This window comes from Etheostoma spectabile, chromosome 10, assembly GCF_008692095.1.
Source record: "Etheostoma spectabile isolate EspeVRDwgs_2016 chromosome 10, UIUC_Espe_1.0, whole genome shotgun sequence".
In the NCBI taxonomy this organism is placed as follows: Eukaryota; Metazoa; Chordata; class Actinopteri; order Perciformes; family Percidae; genus Etheostoma; species Etheostoma spectabile.
Genome location: NC_045742.1, coordinates 7,092,597 through 7,116,786, shown reverse-complemented (window position 1 = coordinate 7,116,786; position 24,190 = coordinate 7,092,597). Strand labels below are relative to the sequence as shown.

At 38.5% G+C, this 24,190-nt stretch overlaps 1 protein-coding gene across 7 annotated transcripts in view; it reads left to right on the top strand.

The window, feature by feature from the left end:
* The window catches only part of ldb2a (LIM domain binding 2a), an 87,405-nt gene that overhangs the window by 59,897 nt on the left and 3,318 nt on the right, over nt 1–24,190 (top strand). The window contains exons 4-8 of one of the 7 annotated variants that reach the window (XM_032527379.1): nt 5,762–5,884; nt 11,125–11,208; nt 15,451–15,574; nt 17,610–17,663; nt 18,386–18,513. In XM_032527379.1, coding sequence (XP_032383270.1) covers nt 5,762–5,884; nt 11,125–11,208; nt 15,451–15,574; nt 17,610–17,663; nt 18,386–18,513 — 513 coding nt within the window. Of the gene's footprint in view, nt 1–5,761; nt 5,885–11,124; nt 11,209–15,450; nt 15,575–17,609; nt 17,664–18,370; nt 18,520–24,190 lie in introns of all 7 variants that reach the window. The other 6 variants (XM_032527378.1, XM_032527376.1, XM_032527374.1 and 3 more) reach the window with 6 other exon arrangements.

Sequence of the window (24,190 nt, the reverse complement as noted above, 5' to 3'; positions counted from 1 at the left end):
ACCGCTCCTCTTCACCCCCCCTTCTTTTTCTTCTCAACCTCCCCCCCACCTGCACCCTGAACACACACACATGCACACACACACACGCATACTTCATCCCTAGAGAAATCATCCCCAGCTCCAACTCGCTCTCTGCTTCCTTCCTTCCATCCCCCCCCCCCCCTCTCTCTCTCTCTCTCTCTCTCTCTCTCTCTCTCTCTCTCTGCCGGTATCTGTCTCTTTATTTGCTCGCCCCTTCTATCTCTCTTTTTCAAAATTTCACATTGAGATTTGGTATAATTGGTATTGCCATATTTAAAGAATAACTCTGGTTTATTCCAATTTGTGTATTTATTTTTGTAGTTTTATGCATCATTAATGTCAGTAATAAAAACACTGTAGTCACTGATGAGATCTGGGATGCTAAAAATACATCATACAGGGAAAGAAACACCAGCCGGCAGACAATTGTACTTTGGTTTATTTGACATTACAAGAAGAAGGACATCAAATCCCACACAATGACATGAAGGTCAAGGTTAAAAAAAAGTCTAAATAAAGACTAACTGCCATTGTAATCTTTGGTGTAAACATAGCAGGAGTCCAGGTGACAGGCCAATATCAAGCTACCAACAGTTAATACCTATACGGGTAATATTCATCCATTAAATCATTTGAGAAGAAAAATTAAGAGGCATGATACCCAAACATCATCAGTACTGCCATTATTGTACACACCTTTCCTGTACAATGAGGCATTATTACTTTGTGCAAACTTTTTATTTTTAAGCCTAAATAAGATGGTTTACATACAGGGGCACTCAACCATAAAGATTTTTGTATCAGCTTTCCTTCACTTGCTTTGTGCATCTGAAAAACCCATGTTCTAGAAAGCTTTTAGCATTGGGAACCATCAAGCTGTCACGTCACCAATCTGAGCTGCAGCATAACTGTGTATTAAGTTTTTGATATGGTGTTTATTTTTTATTTCTGTTTACCAGGAATGTGCTCATAATATTCTCTTAAATAAGTCATTCAACATGAAAAAACCTAAAACAATGACTACCCAACTAATTAAATCTTAGTCGACTGAAACAACGATTAGTCATCTAATCGACTAAGAGGGGGCAGCCCTACTAAACTGTGACCTTGTTTACAGTTTGTCTAATCTTCTTTGCTTGTGTTTCTCGTCCATTCTGACTTAATTGTAGTGATTTTACCGTGTTTCCGAAACCACAAAAATAGGCTCAGCTTGCACAGTAATTAACCAGAATTATCCTTAGAGCACAAAACAGTATGTTTATGTTTGTCTCTAAAAAATATAACAAAAGGTGTAACTACAATGAGAGAAAAACAAATCCCTGAATACAAACATTAATAAAAGGAATTTACATATTAAGTTATAGTTTTAGAAGGCAATGTATTGGTTGAAAAGGGATGGAGTATAGGACCTCAGCACAGTCTCACGTGTTGTGCTCTCTCTATCGCTTCCTGTCATTGTTCACCTGGCAGGATGCTGCAGACTAACGAATGGGCGGAGTTAGCAGGGTTCTAAGAGTGGGTGGTGCTTCCCGGGTGCTGGTGGACAATGTGTGCAGGTTTCGCAAGGCAGCGAGGTGTTGACAAGGTGACACAGGGTGCCAATTTGACCAAAAGCCCCGAACCTCCCAGCAGCCCCCGGCATCCCAGCACCTCTATTCACTACCCAGCAGGCTTTGCTTCTCCTGGCCAGCGTGTGTTGGCTCGGAGGGCATGGCCCTTGTTACCGGTGCCCAGTTGGGGGTTTCTTCATGCTGGGAGGCGAGCAAAGAGCAAAAGGCGAGTTTGTGACATGGCGATCTCCGCTCAAGTGAATTTAATTCCCTGAGTGGAGAAATTGACTAGTAGAAGTGTTACTGTAGAACAACTGTGTGTTTTTCTGAGCTTTGCTGGGATTTCAGTTTTTCAGGCATGTTATTATTGTCACTATACCTTACTTTTGTCTGGTTGTAGATACTGAATTAGGGTAACGTTGTAGTAATCTACCTTTATCATAGTACAAAATGTAATTTCCCCTTGTAGGATTAATTAAGTATGTCTTCTTCTTCTTCTTCTTCTTCTACTAATACTTTATAATAAAAAAACTAGTCAGTCGTATTTTGTGAGGTACGTAGAAATCGTAGAAGCAACGGAATCAATATTGTACCTTAACATGACAGTGAAGGTTATTATTTTATTATAATGAGGTCTACAGCATTATGAATTCCTCTGGTGCATATAAATAGGATCAGATGATATATGATAAATATGATGGGCTCAACTATAGCAAGAGGCTGCTGACATTCCTTTTAATACTGTAAATTAACATGACCCCCTGAATCTTTAAGTATGGTAGAGCTTCATTTTACCCATATTTGTATTGGCAGTGTGAATTGTTGTGATTATGATGATGTGACAGGAGACCTAGACTGAGTAATCCTCTCCCCTTCCTTTGTTAAGTTGTTTTGTGTTGCCTTGTCCCTATTTTATGTCCTCAGGTTTTCATTTCATTCTATTTACTATGGCATGCACTGGTGTATTGTGTTTGCATTTAGATTATTTACTGATTCGTCTTTTTGTTTTGTTGCTTTTTCAGCATACAGACAGTACAGACCGTGTCCATGAGTCCACCATCTTTTTATTCAATTTAATTTGCATATTTACATGTCTGGCAGTTATGCTTTAGGTGATATACTAGAGCTTTTTTATAAATAGTTTTGGAAACTCCAATTATATACTATTTGTACATTTGAAAGGAATTCTGCTGTACACAATTACACCATATGTATTTTGTAGTTCATGTGAGCTGTGAAACTAAGTTCACAGTAGCAAGTTGATTGTGATATTGAGGGAAAGTATTCAATAACATTTTGCAGCCACATCGTCATAATGCATTGGCTTTAACTCAGCGAAGGCTGCAACTAATGGTCACTTTCATCCTCGATTAATTGATCAATTATTTTGGTCAGAAAATAGTAAAAACTCAGGTTCCCATACCCCAAGTGGACATATTCAAATTGCTTATTTTATCCGACCAACAGTCCAAAACCCAAAGGTAACAGGGTAACTATCACAGAAATCTAAGAAAACACGCAAGTATTCATAGGTTAGAAGCAGAAACCAATGGGTTTTCCTTAATTAACATGAAATGATTAGTAGAATTATTCTGGTTACATTTCTGGTGACTAATTAATTAATTGGCTAATCTTATGAGCTCTAAACTCAACGTATTGGCAGTAACACACATTTGGATTATATGTTCTGTAAATTAACCGTAAATAACACTTTATGCTATAATCTCAAACTTACTTACTAAACATACTTGCTGATATTCAAGGTGGTGTTGAGGTGCAGTATTATAAAGCATGTCAAGCTTGTCGCTACAGCATATTTTGTCAACTTTGATCCTATTTATATTCATCAGAAGCAGTCATGAGTGCTCATAATAATCGATTTAATGACATTCAGCTCCTCTGTCGTTAAATGATTGTCATGTTTAGGTACAGTATTGAATAGTGTCTCAGCAGCAGGACGCTGTTATTCTTTTCTTGCTCTTTTGAGCCAGAGATCCCCTGATCTCCGCCCCGTTGTGTGGAAGATTTATGACCCTGCTCTTAAATCAATGGGGACTCTTTGTGAGTGGCTGTACGATTTAATGGACCACTTTTAATTCAAGGGGATTTTCCTTCTTTTAGTTTTCATAAGTGAACACTGTTTAGAAAAAAAACACTATTGTGAGAAATATTAGATTTTAACAAATTATCTCTCACTATGGAGAAATAAATAGCTTTGTATGATTGAATCTACACTGGATTTTGTGGAAAAGGGCTGCCTTGGTTCCATTTGTGGTTAATATATCCCTACACCAGTGCCACTAAGACAAATTCCTACACATTTATTGCACTTGGCAGTTAAGGTGATTCTTATTCTGGTTCTGATTTAGCTGGTTTGCCAATGTATTTATTGGATACAGAGAAGCGGAAAGCTTGCAGAGAAAAATAGGAGGCAATGCTAAAGACACAGTTGACACTATGGGAAAAGAGTGCAGCATTGTTTCACTGTAGGCTACTGCACCTGAAAGCATCAGAAGACACTGGCTCACTATAAAGACAATTCAAGTTCTTTCACTGCTGGCAGCTAAACACCATAAATCTAGATATACTTTTGGGATTGATGTAAAGACGTACTTATTTCCTCATACATGCTTAAGTATTTGGTCTTTTAATAAGTTTCAGCTGCCCAACGGGCATGAAAACTCATCCACACACATAATGACCATGATGAATTTAATTTTAAGGAGATAAAACAGCAATGTAAGTACCAGTGGATTATACATAGCATTCCTTTTTACGTATAATTCAAGATGGGCTGAGAAAGGGGGGGGTTAGGTGATGCTCAAAACTTTAGGTATATGCATATATAGTATGTCTACAATACAGAAATATTTTTTTGTTCTTAATCATAAGTGTACTTTCTTTTGCAAAGTAATATACAGTATGTGGTTTTCTTCAGTCAAATTTTTAGATACGTGGTTTTTATTAAATTTTGAGTGTTACAAATCATATTGTATTCTTCCTTTCACTCTAAACACGGAGGTCATCTGTTGGAAAAACTGCTGTTGGAATGAGACTAAATACTACTATTCTACTTATTTTTCCCATATTAATGACTGTAATAGACATGTGATCAACAACAAGGTTCAGGTGTTCGTTGTAGTCTAGAAGTGTTGTTGTCTAGTTGTATAAAGAATTAAAGTGCAGCTACTGTTGTTCAAAAGTTGCTGTTGTTCTTCATTTGTTCTAGTCTCAAAGAGTGGGAACATTATAGAGAATCCACAATTTACAGTCAAGACAGCAGAGAAGCCGCTCTGTATTCAGGGTTTTTTGCAGCAGTCAAGCTTCTATTTATACTTTTTGTGTGTGTTGGAGTTAGCGGTGGAGCACGTGACCAGCAGGGGTAGGTGGGTGGGTAGTGGGGGAATGAGGGTAAGATGGGTGGGAGGCCTGTAGTGGTGTTGATGGGGAGATGGGGAGTGTGTGTGTTTGGGGGGGGGGGGGCATTATGGCCGCTAGCCTCTTTCTTGCTGATCCTCAGGAGACCATCTGCGCTGGGGGCATTGATTAGAGTGTGTCTGGTGGGATTACATCTTTGCCGTTGCCATGCCAACTAATCAGCTGATTTTTTTTCCCCCTTCTCTCTGTCTGTCTCTCCATTTCTCTCTCTCTCCTCTTTCTCCCTGGTTGTCACAGCAACGAAATATGGGAGAAGCATAAGGGCCCCGGCAAGCGCTGAATTCAGCTAAAGGGGCGAACATTTTTTTCTCTCTCAATGTTTCTCTCTCTCTCTCTCGCTCTCGCTCTCTCTCCTCCTAATTGGCAACTCTCTCTGACCTGAAGTTCTTTTGTCTCTGGTGTAAACACACCCCTCTCCAGATTACATTTATTTTCACATTTTAGAAATAGCTGGATAGTGGAGAGGCCCAAGGACAGATGCTCTGAATAAGGGAAGCGAGCAGAGTAAATATTGCTAGCATAATAGCTGCTCCATTCTACAAAGTCCTTGCACAGTTTCCAAAACGGAGACAAAACCCTTTCAGCGTTTTTTTTTAATCAAAATCACGCCTGGCCCGATAAACACTGTTTTTGTTTTTTTTGTCTGTGTTGAAATCAGTGACGGCCGCCTGCCAGCCGGTTAAAGATCGCTGGAAAATGTATCAGACTGAAGAGGAATGTAAAGTAACACTAACTATGTGATCTTTGTCCAGGTTTGTACAGAGGGTCGTTTGATACTGGAGTTTGCCTTTGATGATCTGATGAGGATCAAGACGTGGCACTTTACCATCCGGCAGTACCGAGAGCTCATCCCCCGCAGCATCCTAGCCATGCACGTAAGTGTGACATCATTAACAAGCGACAAAGCCCCCCAGATCTGCCCATTTAAGGTTTCGATTTTTAAATCCTAACGAGGGTCTGTGCACTCTGCCAAGACACTTTTTAAAAGCTTTTCATGAGCATATGAAATTTAAACGCCAACAAAGCAGTTTGGAGGGATTTTTGCAAACCAATTTATTTGCAGACATCAAAGGCCACCAAGGATAAAAAAGGGCCCTTGTCTGAAAAGGGAGAGGGAGGGAAAAAAACAAGGTCGAATGAATTATCTGCTTAATTCCACTAAGTGTAACACACATTTAGTCACTGGAGCCGTGGAGTGAAGCTGGAGCTCTACTTCTATTTTCAAATGATATTGATCTGAAGCTGTTGACAGGTGTTTCTCTTATTTTGTCCACCCCATTTTCTATCAATAACGCTATGTTACCTCTCAGTACAGTATAACACAATCCAACAGCACCACAAACTGCTCAAAACAGAACATTATAACCTTCATGAAGGTTTTATTGCAGGACTGTTGTATTAGACTGCACTGCTTTTAGCTAGGTGTGCCTAGTACACTGCAGTGTATATTCACATTGGCCCCAATGCCAAATACTGATACTTTTATATGTTTCAAGGACAACAGGGTTACAAAACTAGCTTGTTTCAGACATGCACCTATTTACATAAATGTGAGGACAATTTTACATGTTGGTCTGAATACCTTTCTCTGTCTCTTCTTTCTGAAATGTAGAAATTGAAGCAGTATTTTGTCTATCACATGATTTTTGTGATTTTTGGGTGGTACGTTCATGATTAAATTAATTTATTGTAAGTCGCTTTAGATGAAAGAGTCAGCTAAAGTAATGTAATGTAATGTCTCATGTCTGAATAGGCGCCCGAGTCATGACTGCAATCTTACGAGGTCAGAACAACTAACATATCCGCAATCTTTCATACTGCACAAGTCTGATTTGGATGCCGTCAGATTAACTTAAAGAGTCCAGCAGCACAAGATGTAATACACAAAGACAAATTAAATGGGAGAAATTGAATCCACTTTTCGTTCACTTGATTAAGATAATTTAAGTATCATCTACTATACTCAAAGAAAAGAAAATCAATTTCATAAACCACTTTGAACAAGCAACTTTACGTTGTTATTGAGATTATTCTCAGTCAGCTTTCAACTTAAAAGAATATCCAGCAAAATACTTTATATACAGCTTATGAGCAAATAGAAATTCGGAACTTAAGGTTGGATTCATAAAACAGGGAGCGGAGTTTGGTACCTAATAAATGATGAAATTGATGAGTATGAGAAATGTATTAGTAGGACGGGCGTCCATCGCACTCAAAATTGTTATTAATGAAAGCTTCAACAGCAAAATAAGCGTTAAAATCCATAATAATAAGTTTTAATTTCGTCAGTTGATGCAGCCTTTGAGAGAACCGAAAACACCTTGCTTATCATATCATAACACTTTTTAACTCACAGCTGATTTACATCAGTGAAGACACCTCTCTTTCCCTGAATGTCCTGTCATGTTTGAAAAAAGCCGTAGGGAACATAGACATGAAAGCCAGCGATGTCTCAAGTGACAAAAGCCATTACTTTAACAGATATATGGAGTCAGCAATGTTACGTATGGTGGATCAGTCTGTAGGGAGTTGGGTTGAGAACTGGAGGGTTGTTGGTTCAAGTCCATGTATGGACCATTGTATGGTGGTGCCAATTCACTTTCTGGGTGCTGCCAAGGTGCTCTTGAGCAAGGCACCAACTCCCCAACTGCTCGGGGTGCCTTTACATTTAGTGCATGTATAGGACCTGAGCATTTGTGTTTAATTCAGGCCTGTGTGCAATGTGTGTATTAACAACAGAGTGTGAATTGTAATTTCTCCTTGTGGGACTAATAAAGGACTAATAATCTTAATCATTATATTATGTCTGAAAAGGGCTTTGGTAAGAAAATTTGAAAAAAACAATAGTTTAAAGTCCTATTTTTTCCTTTACAGCACTATTATTTGATCCAGTGTATATGCAAGCACTTCTTTCAATTTGATTGATGAATAAAACGATTTATTCCAAGTATTTTCCATTTACCCCCATGGACCTAAAGGTTTGCGTAAAAGGCAGCTTCGTCTGTACAGCCAGCTTCTTTTTTGGCCAAATCTTAATATGAATTTCACTCACCAATAAATTGGCCCCTCTGGGCATTCACACTAATTCCTAGAGACTGGGATATTGTGGGGTATTGCAGGTCCTGGCCAGATCTTCAGTGATTTGTGTGCGAGTGTGAGTTCAGTCTTTTGATCGTTGCCGGGACTAATGAAAGCAGATTCAGACACATGGGAGTCAGAACAGGAGAGTTTGAATCTGCAGATACTAGTACAGATGTAGCCACTGTGAAGGGCCCAGTTTTTTTATGTGAGTTGAACTACTGAACAGTCGCTCAAGAGGAACTGTTGGACTGGACAAGAAATAAAGTTTGTTCTTATTTTAGTTTTCAGAAGTTTATAAAGATGCAGCCTGTATTTGATATTAGTATGATAGATGCTAGAGGTGTGTGTTAAGAGATGGTAATAGTATCAAACAATAAATCTAACTGATACAGGTACAACATAGTGTAAATACCTACTAATTGTAAAACAAATGCAGCGTATTTCAACTTTAAGGAATTACTACTTATGATGAGAAGACAGAGTAGCTGTTTGTTTCTGCAGTTCCTGAAACACCCACTAGATGCTGTATCATCTGTGTTGAAGTCAGAAACAAAATTGGCAATCGATTTTTGTTCAATAAAACATTTGGGTGTCAATAGTTTTTAACTTGTTCTTACACTTAGTCTTGACAATGGCTTTAATAGTGCTTGTTGGCAGCCAGCAGCAAAGCTCCGCCTCCTGAAGTCCATTCAGAAACTTTTAGTTGATGTTTGTTTTAAGTTAAGGTTTAACCTAATTATCCATAATAATAAAAAAACAGTGGTGTAAGTATTCAGATCCTTTACGTAAGTAAAAGTAGCAATGCCACAACTTGAAAATATATTATTTTATAATATTTGAAAATGATAACTGGCAGTAACTTGTTTTACTTTAGCTGTAAAATAAATGTACAGAGCTGAAAGGTACAACACTTCCCTGTGAATTGTAATGTAGTAGAAGTATAAACTAGCAATAAAATGGTCCTCAAAACTCTACTTAAGTACAGTGCTCAAGTAAATGTTCTTACTTTACACCCCAAAAGGTTCATTTCCTTCTTCAAGGGGTGGTAAAAATACACAAAGACGATGGAGAAATACACACAGATAAAGCACTATGGAAGTTAATCCTCCCAAACATCTGCTACTGCTCACCCTGCCACCCACACATACAGTATGCATTCCCTCGTACACACATAAGGCAGCGCAGTAGTGTAGAATTCAAACTGCTACATATCGAAACATGCAAATTTATAGCGATAAAGCATTTACAAATAATGCAGTACGATGCAACAGCTGTCAAACACATAAATAGCAACAGTGATACAGTCTACAAAGAGACATTAACACAAACAGTTTTTAAACAATATATCCACGTAGGTAGTAAATACTAAGTTTGTATGTAAGACGTACTCAGATCATTTACTGAAGTAGAAGTTGCAATACAACAGTATGCATGAGTGTCTATAATAGTATTATTAGGAAAATATACTCCAATTATCAAACATATTTGTTATGCTGACAAACAGCCCCTGGGTTCATTATACGGTATTGTTTTGTATCATATTATTTGATGATTTTTAATGATTCATTAATGTAGAAACAGAATTTTACTAGGTTTAAGCTGGAGCAAAGGTTAACTACATAATATAAAATTGGGTACTTTAACCCCTTAACAATGGATTATATTTTATAAGATGATCATGAGTTTTTCAAATGTAAAATCTTAATATGCAAAGTCACTTTAGCAATAAAATAAAGAATGCAATATTTCGTTCAGTATAATAAAATTGTACCTTAAATAGTATAAAAAAATTTGTACTTTAAGCCCAGTCCATGTATTTTGTTATATTACACCACTGCTGAGCAGCATCTCACTATTTAAACATTTTAGTTGGACCATTGCCAAGCATCTTCCAATCTGAATGTGTTTTCGAAGAGTTTGTACTCGGTTATTTGTCTCAGGCCTTTTGAACTAAGTGTCTGTGTCGTTCCTGCGCCATATGTGCCAGCATTTACCCGTGCTACTCCACAAATTGTTGATACATGGCTGCACCGGTGCTGCCAAGACAGATTCCTGTACAGTGCATTTAGACTAATTCTACTTGATGAGTAAAGTAATTCAGATTCTGATCCGCTGTCAGCCAAATAATGCACACAAATTCAATTCTCCTGTCACTCATGGTGGTCTGCTGACGGTACAGAAGAACTATTTTACTTCCCTCTTGACTCTCCACACAGAGATGTGACTGGAGATAGAATTATGCATTTTTCATGAGGCGGTGAATGCGAGTGTGCTCACTGCTTCTCCTCAGTCTGGGCTATGTTTTGCTCTGTCAATACCTACAGCTTTTTATGATTTTACTGCTTATTTTTGGTGTGGCAAACAAGCAAATAGTGAATAGTCTTTTTTTTTTTTCAATCAGAAGTCCTTCTATAATTGCTACTTTTGCATTGTTCTTATGTAAGATTCTTTACGCCTACACATACTGTATAATCACAGGGATTCCATGCGTTTTCTATTTTGCAATTAATTAATTTTCTTCAGTACTTGGTGGTGGTCTTTTATGTGAACGATGCAACTGTCAACTGGACCACATCACCCTGTCACATCACGAAAAGCAAAAAGCACAATACATAAAATAAAAGAGTGGGATGCATCTGTATATTTTTTTCCAGTTTTTCCAACAACTTAACATTATAAACTAATTTTCCCTGCTGCCCAGACCCTACATACATACACTGAGCAACATCATCAAATTCAGTAGATACGAAATTTAAAATGTGTGGAAATTTAAATGGAATCACAAAATAGTATCGATTAATTAGCCTCACAGTTTGACAATAGTGTGAAATGAAGGCCTGAAATACTTCCATTCAGCCATTCCATTCATTGTGTCAAATGTGCATTATTTGATGAAGCCAATTAGCCTAATTGCCTGTAGATAATTAGTTTATTGGTAGTCAGTTGAATGCAAACATAACAAAATAAGGATGTACAAATAAATATCTTATATATGCATTTATACTTCATTTTCCTTTTCTACTGCTGACTTCAGGCACAAGACCCTCAGGTGCTGGAACAACTGTCCAAAAACATCACTCGCATGGGCTTGACCAACTTCACCCTCAACTACCTCAGGGTAAGGACTAAGTGTGTGTGTGTGTGTGTGTGTGTGTGTGTGTGTGTGTGTGTGTGTGTGTGTGTGCGCATGTGCATGTGCATGTGCATGTGTGTGTGTGTGCGTGTGTGTGTGCGTGTCTGACAATGTCTATGATTGTCATTCTGCTTTGGTTTTTGTTCTCATCTCTTCACACTTTAATTCACACAACGGAACAATTCTTGTCCATTTTAAATTAAGAATTGCATGTTGCTCATGCTGACATGTTGCTTATGCATACTACATCTTTAATATGTCCCTTAATATGATTACAGTTCTTGCTCTGCAGTAAATCTGTAATGTTTTATTTCCGATGTTACAGTTACAGGTATATTTGGTGTTTGAATATTCAAGTTTGACTAAGATATGTTTTTTCACATTCTCATATTAACTCTTAAGTTTAGTTAGGGGTCATAATGTGACTATAATGTGACTTTTTTCTTTGTCGTACTGGATTTAAAAGCTTATGCTTTTATTTATGTGCTGAACACGGTTTATGACTCTCGGGCGTTTGAAACCTGAGTGTATATTAAAAGTGCAAAGCATCAAAACAAAACTATAAGCACTTATTTCTTCTTTACTCTCTGCATATACAGGTTTTTCTACCTGACCGCAGCAATATAATTTACAGAAATAGGAAGTGTAAGCCGGCTGAATATATTAGTGATTATTTCACAGGGTTTTGTTTGTGTTTCTCGACGCCACAGTTGACTGACAGCTACGATTTCCAAATGGGAGAACAAGAGCGAGCGGGAGAGAGATGGGGAGAGAGAAGAATTAATTGGATACAGAAAATTAGCATAACATTAATGAACGCTCCCTGTTGAGACTCATAATTGTGAAATGGCGCGCAAATCAGGGAACGGCACCTCCGCTGCTTATAATAACTGAGTGAAGAAAGACACAGAGAGGGAGAGGAAGCAGGGTGGCTGTTTTTGTTTGCCTATAACAATGATTTTCTATACAGAAAGCAACTGTAATGCAGCTGAAAGAGAAAACATAATTCAAGTATCTGTAATTACATACTAAAAAATTTGGCTTCTGTTCATTTTGGTGATTCAGATGGTCAGTGCTTAGCAAAATGTAACAATGAAACAAGGTTTAAGCCTTTATTTCTGTTTGCTGACAGCATGCATTTTATGGAAGTTGTTTGTGTCTTAATAGACCCAGCTTTGTTTTTGAAGAATGTTTACTTTACAGAAATGATTTGCATTGCGTCAGTGGTCTAAACCTGACATATGTCACATAAATCCTTACACGTCCGCCAAATTAAGAACTTTCCCACAGCATGATGTGGTTTTATTTTAAATAGTACGGAAAACATTCATCTTAACTCCCATCTGAGGTTTTCTTTCATTTCAGTAAAATGAAAACACCATAAATAGAAATACATTATTTGACTAGTTAAAAAGCAATGTTGTTTAGTTTATTGAATACGCATTTTGAGCATGTGATTTCACAAAGTGTGCCAGGTATAAAGAGCATCAAGAAGACATTGAATTGAAGGGTTAGGGTTAAGGATTCTGTGATTTCATTGGATCCTGTAAAGCAGTGGTTCCCAACCTTTTTGGCTTGTTGTGACCCTTAAAACAAATCAGTGTCGACTTGCAACCCCTCATTGATTAATAGACTGCTTCACTTGGATACTGTTTTGAGGCCTGAAGAGATAAAACTTCACAATATTTCACAGGAACAAAGCAAAGATTACAGAAAGGTCAGACGAACCGAAATCATTTCACGATTCCTTTAGTTTCATCTTCCCGATCCCCAGATTGGGAGCTACTGCCGTGCATCCACTGTTATTCATCATATCACATCCTTTGCATATTATATTTTACCCTACTGTTATCCGAGGATGTCAAGTAAAATACACCCTTTCCTCACATTAAACTGACAATAATGTGTCTCTGGAAAAGGCCTTCCCCAGTGTTTGTCAGTCCTTCCTAAAGAGACTGACAGTTTCCTGGCTCAGAGGTTACAACCGGCCTTTCTGTTACTCTCACACACACACACACACACACACACACACACACACACACACACACACACACACTCTAACACACTTTCTCTCTTGTTTTTCATTTGGAGTATTTAAGCCTTGCCATGTATTGGAGCTGCCGGCTTCCTACTATTCAGCCTGAAAATAGCATATGTTTTCAGGCTGAGAGCCAGGGCTTGTTGGCTGAGCTGGGGAGGGATATTACTGTGTCAGGAGGGAACTATCAGAGGAGAACATGGGATTAGTCTGCTTCAGGGATGTTCACTTTACCTCGAGCTGCATGGCATCAAAACACTGCCTAACACAGGGAACAGACATTACTATGTTTATGTAGGGTAATTTGGCGTAAGCAGCTATGGTTGTTAGAATGACTAGTTTGAAACCCAGGACTGGTGAACCTTCCTGGTTTGAATAACCATCATGTTAAAACATTTCTGCAAGGTTTTCTGCAGAAATGATTTGCACAACAGCCTAGACTCCTGTTTATTACATATTAATAGGTAATAGATGAAGTCCATGATACAGTACACAGTCTCAGTCAAAGTTTTCCCCTTGTTTTACATCTTACCGCCACGCTGCTGTACAGTACGGCTGAAGAAAGGATGAGCATGTTGATTAGAATTGACATCAGAAATGTAGGGGTGGTGGGATGCTGAAGGTCAGATGAGATCATTTGAGCATGCAGAGAATGATTAACAGACTCCTTTGTCTCAGTAACAACTGTCAAAGTGCCCTTGAGCAAGTTAGTAAAGCCACGCCTCCTTTCACACCAGTAATCGTTGACCTTACAGCACACTCTTACTGGGAAACACCAACAACTGCTTGCCTGGTCCACCGTACCGCAGCTATGTAGGGTTAGGGTTAAAAACCCAAAACCTCAGTTGCATCAGATTATAAATGACTTTTTACTGATAGATTTTACTGATGGATATAGATAGATTAGAGATTTACTGTATGCTTTTATAATATGTTCTTCCGTGTCTTCAACACACAAGGATTCTCTTCAGCTTTGGTTTCTTTTCACCTTAAAGTGTTTTCTGATCTTAACTAAGTATTTTTGGTGCCTGAACTTGATTTGTTTTTTAGGAAACTCAGATGTTTTTCAGTTAAAATATTTCTACACCGGTGTCCATAAATCGACAGTACTGTAAGCTACTGTCATCTCCAATAGTGAGGTATTGCTCCATATATCAGGTGTTGAAAGGGCAGGACGGGGTCCTTATTGCCAAACAATATGGGTGCTCATTAAAATACCTTACTTTTTATGTGCCACTGTTAATTGAAAACTGCATTTGAACATTAGAGAATCAGGTTAAAACCTTCCTGCCATAACAGATGAATACAGACAAAATATGATAAGACACTACACAAAACAGCATAGGAAACCATTTTAAAAGCTTGCGCTGCTCATGATAATTAAAAAAAAAAAGAAATTTGTTGTGGGAGTGTCAGTGAGAGGTGGGTATAATCGTCAAATTTTCAAAGATAGAGAAAAGTCTGAAAGAAAAAAAGACGGGCAGGTTGGCTGGAGTTTGATCCTAGTGTTACCCTGTGATTGGTTCAGCAATGAGACAGCACTATAACTGTTCAACCACTGTCCTCTGACTACACTTACAAGCATTTGGATGGTTGCTACTATTAAAGAAAGAGGGGGGCTGACCAGTAATGTTATCCAGATGTTATCTGGATAAACTAAGCCTGATGTATTTAAAATGACAGGCTGACCCCTGGTTCCTCTCACTGCAGATCATCAGAGATTTACAGATTTCAGCAGACAGAATATTGTACTTTTAACTGGAGAATATTGTTGCAGTTCAGTGTGGGAACAAGGGACTGTTTTGTCATTTCCCAGCATGTGTGTATTGATGCGTTAATGTGTCATACATATGTGAGTTTTAAACAGCTCAACAAAAGCTGCTCATATTAAAATGTATTGTCCTGCCCATCTTTCTCTCTCTATCAGTCTCTTCTCTAAAGCTCTTGACAATAAACCTGTTTTTAAAGGCACTTAATAATAGTGTCTATAAAAAGTAGATTTACTGCACAATTAATCACTCAAAGTCAGTCTATGGGTGATTAATTGAGCAACAGACTGTGTTTTCATGGATGTTGTTTTGCTTTACCTTGATAAGAGGCAACAGCAGTGGACAGGACACTGTTCTCTCATGACATGTTAAATAAATCTGCTTCAACTGAACGTGTGGTTTGTCCTGTCGTGTCAGCAGTTGTGTGTCATCCTGGAGCCCATGCAGGAGCTAATGTCAAGGCACAAGACCTACAACCTCAGCCCACGGGACTGTCTCAAGACATGCCTATTCCAAAAATGGCAGAGGATGGTAGCCCCACCAGGTAACTATTGTTAAAACACATGTCTTTGCTGCCCATGTGCCTGTTCAAAGAAGCAGATCTGGATAGGGTTTTTTCAGTCAAACCCAGAAATCTAAAAGATGATGAAAAGTGCTTTTCTGGTTTTCCCTCATTGAAGATTTTCAGATAACTCGGGTTAAACCCTCTTCTCTGAGCAGGCCCCATAAAATAAGAATTTCTTGTCCAAAACGGCGTCAAATGACAACAGAAAAACATTTACATTTTCTAAATTGTTGTGGATCAAGTGTTAATCGTTTTCTTTACTTTGGTTTAACTGAATTCCTTTCCTTAAAAAAACAGTGTTTAATTCTGTACCATCACCCACTTTGTAGGAATAGGAGTATGTTTTTATTGCATCATTTATGTTTCCAAATTTGCCATTATATGTCTTAATCCCTTAAATATGTTTTGCCTGTCAGGTATTTGAAATTAATCAGAATTCAGGGCTGCTTCTTGCATCTCAACCTCGCCAATCTTAACAGGCCTCTCAGCTCTCTATGATTGATGTTTTAAGGGTGGTTTCTGAAAAGTACCAGGCTTAAATTGGCTGTGCGGTCTTAAGCTGGAGAGAAAGACTAAGCCGAGTTTTTTTGGACACATCGAAGTGGCTGCAAATTACAGCAATGCTTAGCGAGGCGTGACGAGATGTCTTTAAAAACCAACACCAGTCAAAAAGCCTTTGACTCAGACCTGTGTAACTTTAATTAAGAGTGCCGGGTGTAATCAGACTTGTAGATCCAGCTCCCCGGCCAGCGGCTCCCCAGTGTCGCTGACGTTCTTCAAAGAAAAGAAGAAGAAAAAAAAAACAGAGGGGGGAAAAAAAAAAACATGGAAAGCATTTTATGAATATAAAGTCTGAGGAGAAAAAAAGCTCTTGTATTGATGGTTAATTGTTCCTTGGAAAGAGATCCTAAAATAAAATCCTACATTGGGTTTTATATCATACATGTTTGATTTATGAGAAACGGCTTAATGTGTAATGTAGTTAAATATAATATGCAGCTTAATCGTTTGATTGGTTTGATCTTTTGTTTTTGACCCATAAGTTCAGGGTAACTTTTAAAATTTTAGGGATAATAAGTTTTATACTTTCTTTAAGTCAGGCCTCCTCAGTGTGTTTTTTAGGGTCATTTCATGCCGTCTATCTATATTTTCACATGAAGTTTGCCTGAACTTTGCAGTTTAACTGGAAATGCGGTTTTCTCTCGATGGTGGCTTGTTATTCCCCTTTTCCTGCAATTCTTCTCCAGCTCGGAAACTGGTTGGGATTTCACCAGGAAGGAAGCCACAGGCACATTTATGCTCTGATAAGTCCTTTTGGTGGAAATGGAAGTGATTTTAGTGCGTCACCGGTTCAGCATTGAAGGAAACCAGTCAGATAACAGAAATGATTGTCTCTGACAATAGGCGCACTTTTTTACACACACGTCCGTCTAAGTCAGGAATCAAAATGGAAAAGATACTTATAAAAATTCCCTTATTGTTTTGCCTCTGATAGTTTCAGTTTTTTTTGTATCACGAGTTACTGGTTGTTGTAACTGAATATGAAAGCTTCTCCCTCAGTGTGATTAGTAATAACCTCGAAAAATGTATTTCATTTTCAGACATCTGTTTGAAGATCACAGCAGTGTTTTTTTGTCTCCCTCGAGATTAAAGGAATGATTTTCTAACAAATGTTGGCAGAATTTGCTAAACCATGTATTCATAAATTATGCACAACATAGATTATTTTGTAAATACTAGAAACACCAATATCTCTATTTAACCTCTGTCTGTACTTTATATCTTTTTGATAATAATGTTTTCACTTGTGATTTAATTACACCTTCAGGAATTATGTAGAACTCGTAATTGGAAAAACATCTTGCACCTAAGCACAAGTTTCCCAGTGGTGTTGAGTAGCATCTACAGTTGTTTGTCTACATTTTTCTCTGTTGTCACCTCTGGTCTCATTCTGTCTTGTTGAGATTAATCAATCACCTGAATAAAATAAAACAGATTTTGTCTCCGGTTTCAGCTGGACACCCACAGAACTTCAAAACGGAAATATTTCCTACAAATCACAAAAAAGGTATCTTCTCTCTTACACGGTCTGTAGTCTTAGAAAGCAGCATTTTATTTGATCACTGGCCATACTATGAAATATATGTTGTGTACAAGTCCATCTGCATGTTTCAAAATAGCACTAATACCTGAAATATAACAAATACATGTTACCTATGCCAGATTAATGCATGTAAAAGCATAATTTGGAAGCACTGGCTAAAACATAATGATTAGAACGAAAACACACCGGTGCTAGGCAAATCCAATCTGCAGTATTGCAACAAGAATGGATACAGTTCACCCAAAAAGGAATGTGCTTTCTGCCTCAGCAGAGCAGTTTTAATCTGGCAATCGGTGCAGCACCAGAATCATTAACAAATTTACATTACGTCGAGCATCAGGGTCCATTGTTGAGCATTTATGCAAATTGGACAGGGGTTCTTTCTTACTAGTGCAGGTCTTGGGAGATGTCATTGCTCGTGCGGGTTCAACCTTTGAAGAAAACAAAGCATGGATCAGTGTAGAGTAGTTGCTCTTGTCTCTGTAACGTGTAAACAGGTATTTTGCACAATTCTGTCTGCACGCCTTTGTGTCTCCACATATGATGCTATGTGTCCGAGCCTCTCTACTGCATGACCTATAGCACACTGCACACTCCACACTGCACACACCCCTACACCTTGTCTCCGTCTGTATGCATTATGTTCTTGGCATTGCCTCTGTTTCTCTTTGCTGGTCGTGCCAAAGCTGAGCCTGCCCGACAGACAACCACGAAGAGGAGGAAACGGAAGAACTCAGCGAGCAGCGCCAACAGTGCGGGCACCACCGCCAGCAAGAAACGCAGCCCTGCCACCAACTTCAGCCTCTCCAGTCAGGTACCTGTAAGCATCAGCTCGGTTTGCCTCCTCTTTTATTTTTTTCTATAACTCCACATGTATGTTTACAAGGTTACACACAGACACGTGGTATTCCTAATGGTATCGGAGCTATTAGTTTTAATTTATTTGCACAAATGAAAAACAGGAGGGGAGGGTAGAAAACAAATCTGTGCAGTGAGACAAAGAAACCTCAAGGGATTTGTATGAAAACATGTCGCCCTGAAAGACAAAGAGGAAATACATCAAATACTATAAAGAGTGACACAACTGACATTAAAAGTCATCAAAGTAGAATTTCTTACAACAGCAGCTAAAGTCATAAACAGCCAGTAAAGAAGGTGAACAATGGTCCTTTGCTGCAGGTTATATCTTATCCCTAACTCTAGCTTTTTCCTTTGTTTAAAAAATTAAATAAATTAAGAAGCCTACTTTGTTTTATTAAAATCAAGTTAAAACCTAAAAACTCTTAAGAAAAAAATATTCCAGCCCATAAAACTGCAGTTAAATGTACTACAGTTTGCAAATACTATGTTTTCTCAGCATTATTTTGATGACAAGTAGTACTGTCATCTGTCCATGAAGACACAGTGATACAGCTGAGCTCCTTATATGGTGCTCGGGTTGCAAAATGGAAGGAAAAAAATACGAAGAAGAGGTTTAAAAAACATAAATAGAGCTGTTTACTTCTTCCTTCATTTTTTTTCTCACCGGTTTCTTTCCAAGTTCTCTACATGTACTTCAGAATATCTATGTGTAAATAGACCCAGCTGACCCCGTTGCTCAACCAAGTGGCCATAGCCTAGAGATTTAGAAACAGTTTTGAATCTCGGGACCAAATGGGAAAATGTGGGTGGGTAAAGTGACACTGTGGCCTCTCTCAGCCACCACTGTTGTAAATGCCCTTGACCAAGACAATGAACTCACAACTGCCCAGAGGACTAGTACTGTAGCAGAGTTTACTTGTAGTCAGAATTCAGAAGCTGTCCGGAGCCGTCTAAATGTCAAGAGCACATGATAATTAATAAAAACAAATACATACCTGAAATTTTGTTTTTGAACAATAAACTGTACTATCTAGTAAAAGCAGCAATAAATGTAAGATGACAATAGTACAATTTGAATAGCTATAGAATATGTAATGAATACAACAAACAAAATTCATGGTGAAAGTGTGCATTTAACTGGATAAAAAAAAGGTTGACAATGCATTTAGACTGATTTGTGTGTTTTATGGAAGATACAGATATTTTTGTATTTAAGCAAACAGTTTACTGTAGATTCATTTGTGTCTGTAAATCTAAATAATAATTTTGGTGACTAAGAAAATTACTTTCATCCATTGTTACCCACAAACTTCAAAACTTGTTAGATATTCCTTTGGTGCTATTCTTAATATGTCCAGTATAGGGCTGGGTAAAATGGGTTTAAAAAATCCAATACCAGTACTAATACCGGTTCCCTTAAGCGATACCGATACCAATGTTACTTCAGTACTTTAGTCAATACTCATCATGTGAATGGAAGCATCTTGTGACACTGAACTGCCAACTCTTTCAAATACACCACCGTAGCTCGACTTCACCACGCCACAGGATGTATGGGTTGTAGCTGCTGTGGTAGTGTGCCAGTCACACGTTGCATTAAATTGGTGATGTGATTTTGATTGGCTGCAAGTAAAACTATACAAATGGTCATTTCTTTCTAGATCTGGGTCCAAAAGTATCAAATGCAGGTATTGTTTAAATGGTGATGTTTCCATACTACTTGGTACTGGAGTATTTCGGTCGATACCTTAAAGATATTGAGTAACGATACCCAGCCCTTACATCCAATGTAGCGTACAATTAATGGGGCGACCTCGACATTTCCACAACATACTGTTGTAAACATGTTGACATGACATACTGTTAAATCATTCTGTTTTAGGGTAATTCTGAAATACCTTTTAAATTAAGAAATCTGCCACAAATGACGTAAGTGAACAATTGAATTGCCTTACATCAACAGTGGACTGTTACTCTCCAACTTCAAAGAAACAAAACCAACAATAATTACAATAGATCTACTAATATTAACTCTGCATACCGTGTTCATCATGATCGAATTTTGCAACATGGCTCCATAACAGTCCACTTGACCAGTTAGAGGTTAAATAGCCTCTTAAACAGCTGAGTGTTTCCACACACCTGGCGCCCCCCTGAAGAATTTGATGCTGTTGTGAGTGGGTTGTCTGCACATGCTCTTGTTTTGTACCTATTCCATATAAGTTTCATTATACACATACCGTATTATATTTACACTACTGCATCCAATTTACTTCTTCTGTAACCACGCTGGTGCAGCACTCTGGTGCTTTAGAATACAGGTCATTGCAGTTCAGTTAGAAGTGTGCTAATGATACTAAACAGCATTAAAGGGTTGAAGGTTGGCATTAATGTGTGTTCATCTTGTACACTGGACTAATTTTGCTTAATGGGAAATTTAAGGGTGCAGATTCTTTTCTATACTCACAGTGAATGGAGTATAGCAACCTTGTCCCCCAGAAGTGACGTTCTTATACTATATTTTGAAAGAAAGACATACAGTAATTCCTGCTTGATCAAGTTCTGCCATTGGAGACCTGAGTCCTGTGTGTTAGGTTGGGGCATAAAAAGTAATAATGGGTTTTGTTTAAATATCGCAAGAGAAACAAATAAAGTTGTCAGTGAACATGTTTTGCGACATGGCAAATGATTGTCAACATTATGTTTATTGACAACGTAATCCGAGCAACATAAAAAAATTTCGTAGAAGCTCTACATGTAACATATGGATAATTCATTTTAATACTGGGTGGACTTGTTTCTTCAGTTTCCAGCCTTGTTGGGGTTGTTGATCTGCGTGCCACCTTTAGAAAACTTCCCTCTATGATCTGTCCCGTGGTTAGCTGTCTTGTCATTTTTCCACTTACCTCTTTCCTTCCGTCTCACACATACAGTACATATGTACATCTGATGCACACACACACATGCAAGCATGCACACACATACACACACAGCATGCACAATTGTTTTCTCTCTAGAAGGCAGTTTGGCTCTGTGCCAGCTCTCATTATCACAGATATCTGTATATAACCTTCCATCCCCAGCCCTTTCCTCCGTCACATGCACACACACTACTCCATCACTTCCCCCCTCTTTCCACAAACACCTTCCTATTCTCTCACACACACACACACACACACACACACACACCACTAGCCGTACCACTCATGCCGTGCATTCATACTCCTCTTAAAGACTGGCAACGTGGCTGGTAACATGCTGGTTACATATGTTGCGCGCCTGCTTTCTTTGTGTGAGAAGTTGTTCGTTTGTGCCTGAGCACAAGCCTACGTGAGCCCAATGACAATAAGGAGTGGACCCTCGCAAGGGGAATGGGGGGGGGGTTAACAGTGGCTGGAGGAGAGGAGGTGCGGGGGAAGGTGTGTGTGTGTGTGTGTGTGTGTGTGTGAGTGTGTTTGGGGGGGGGGGGGATTCATACAGTGAGCAATACTGACCTCTTGTGGCCTGATTTTGTGATGAACATGTGTTGTTTCTTTTACCAAGCTGGCCTCTAGTAGCAGGTTTGTCATGCTGTCAGTCAGGCAGTGCATCTATAACAAGTACAACACATATTGTGGATTACACCCTTAATTAACTGTCCATCCACTCTATGTGAAATTCGTAGATTGATGATCATTTAAGGATAACATTTAAAAGGCCCTGCATTGAACTAAGATGGAGTCGCCTGCGCTCGTGTGACACCGGAAAAAAAAGTCCTTGAGCTCATTTTAATTTTATAACAATATTTAGACTCAAAGGATTTTGAAAAAAAGTCTTTTTTATATTTGCCCCGATAATGGGTTTTTTGTAATTTTATACAGATGGTGACAAAATGTGATTACAAATTTTAGGTGAAACCCTAAAGGGAAAGACTGGATGAATTAAAAGACCAAAAATCAACAGTTAATTGATTTTATTAACAATTAATGTCTGTGGATCCAAATCTTTTTCATCTGTGCCATAGAGCTACGTAGTTATCCAAAAACTATAAAAAACACATAAATGAGCCACACTGTTCCTCTGGGTTACATGTTCCTTCATTAATGTGAATCTGGGCATTGCAGTTTATTTTGAGTCAATCCGACATTCACCATCCTGCAGCAGGAAAAACTCACCAGAGCACCAAATGTGTATTAATCCACCACTGAAAATAGTCCCCACCAAATGCACTATTTACTCTATTGTGTGAGTAACACTAGCTAAAACTACAACTTTCAGCTGTTTTAGGAAATTAATGATAATTGCTGCAAAATAAATGTATGTAGTTTGTAATTGTGAGCAGAGAGTTGTTTTTTAAGATTTAGGAGCAAACATGCTTGGACCTGGAAGCCACAGTTATTGAGAGACAGACAACCCATTATTGGCTCTGTTGACAACAAGAAAAATATAGAAAACCTCCAGTTTTATCCTTTGAAGTTGTGTTTTGATGTTAAAAAACAAATGAACAAACTAGAAATAGATTATTTTAACTGTAGATCATGTCTGTCTTTCTATGAATTTGAATACAGAAGGGATGGAGGGACGGGAAACTTGGGGTGTGCATCAGGCCTGCAGACTAAACTTTATTAGAATACTTTTATCTACTTTCTATTTAAACAGTGTTTTTTTCTTTTTGTTGCTTTAAGGGACAATTTTGTTCGCCTCCAGCCCTTTGGTCGTTCTCACAATCCACGTCTTCTTTAAATTCCCACTTGTTGCCAAATATTTCCTCCAAGATAGTCACTGCTAACCTCTGTAAAAAAAAAAAGGGAAAAAAATGCTAATGACACTGCTCAGTGAATGAAGGGAGCAGGGATGCGTTCATCGCTGTGTCGTCCCATTCAAAGCGTCGCCACTTAGCTAGCGCTAAAGCTAACTCTTAATGAGATGAGTAGACGTGTTGACAGTATTAATTAGCTCACAATTAGCGCTCCCACGTCTCAGACTAGCCACCAGCTGTTATCATTGGAGGGATTTTTTTTTTTTTTTTTGACCCAAAATTGGCCAGAGGTAGGTTGACAGGCCTCCTCACAGGAACAGATGGTGAATGCATGGCTTGTTGGCAATCAGCACGTTTTTAGCTAATGACTTAATTAGCTATGCAAATTGACAAATCAGTGTGGATATTGTCATTTAGTTGAAAAGCTCACCTAAATTAATTAGCCTGATTAAGGCATAGTGGGGTGTAGAAGTGGTCGCTAGGGGGGTTTTGGGGATGGCCTTGATAAATAAACTGCCTTGTGCTCTTCATCTGAGTGTGTTTTGAGTTTTGTGTGGGAGGGGGGGTTTGAAGTGGGCTAAGTTTTGTTTGTATGTTTACATCAATGCTTGATGGAAGTGTGTTTGTACTGTGCATGTGTGTTTAGCTCTGTGCGATTTCTGTGTACAGTCCTGGGTTGGTGTTGTGCACAATGCAGAGGGTTAATCTGAGTTTGCATTCAAGTGCTTTTGCCTGTTTGTGTTCAGGTGTGTGATTGTACAGTAATCTGGGTTTGTGTGCGTGTTTATCTGTGTGTGCGTGTGAGTGTGTGTTGCAGAGGAGATGGCTGAGAGGAGCGAGATCTCCCAAGCCAGGCTGCGTTGACACACTTGGCCAGTGAAGCGTGCGTTCC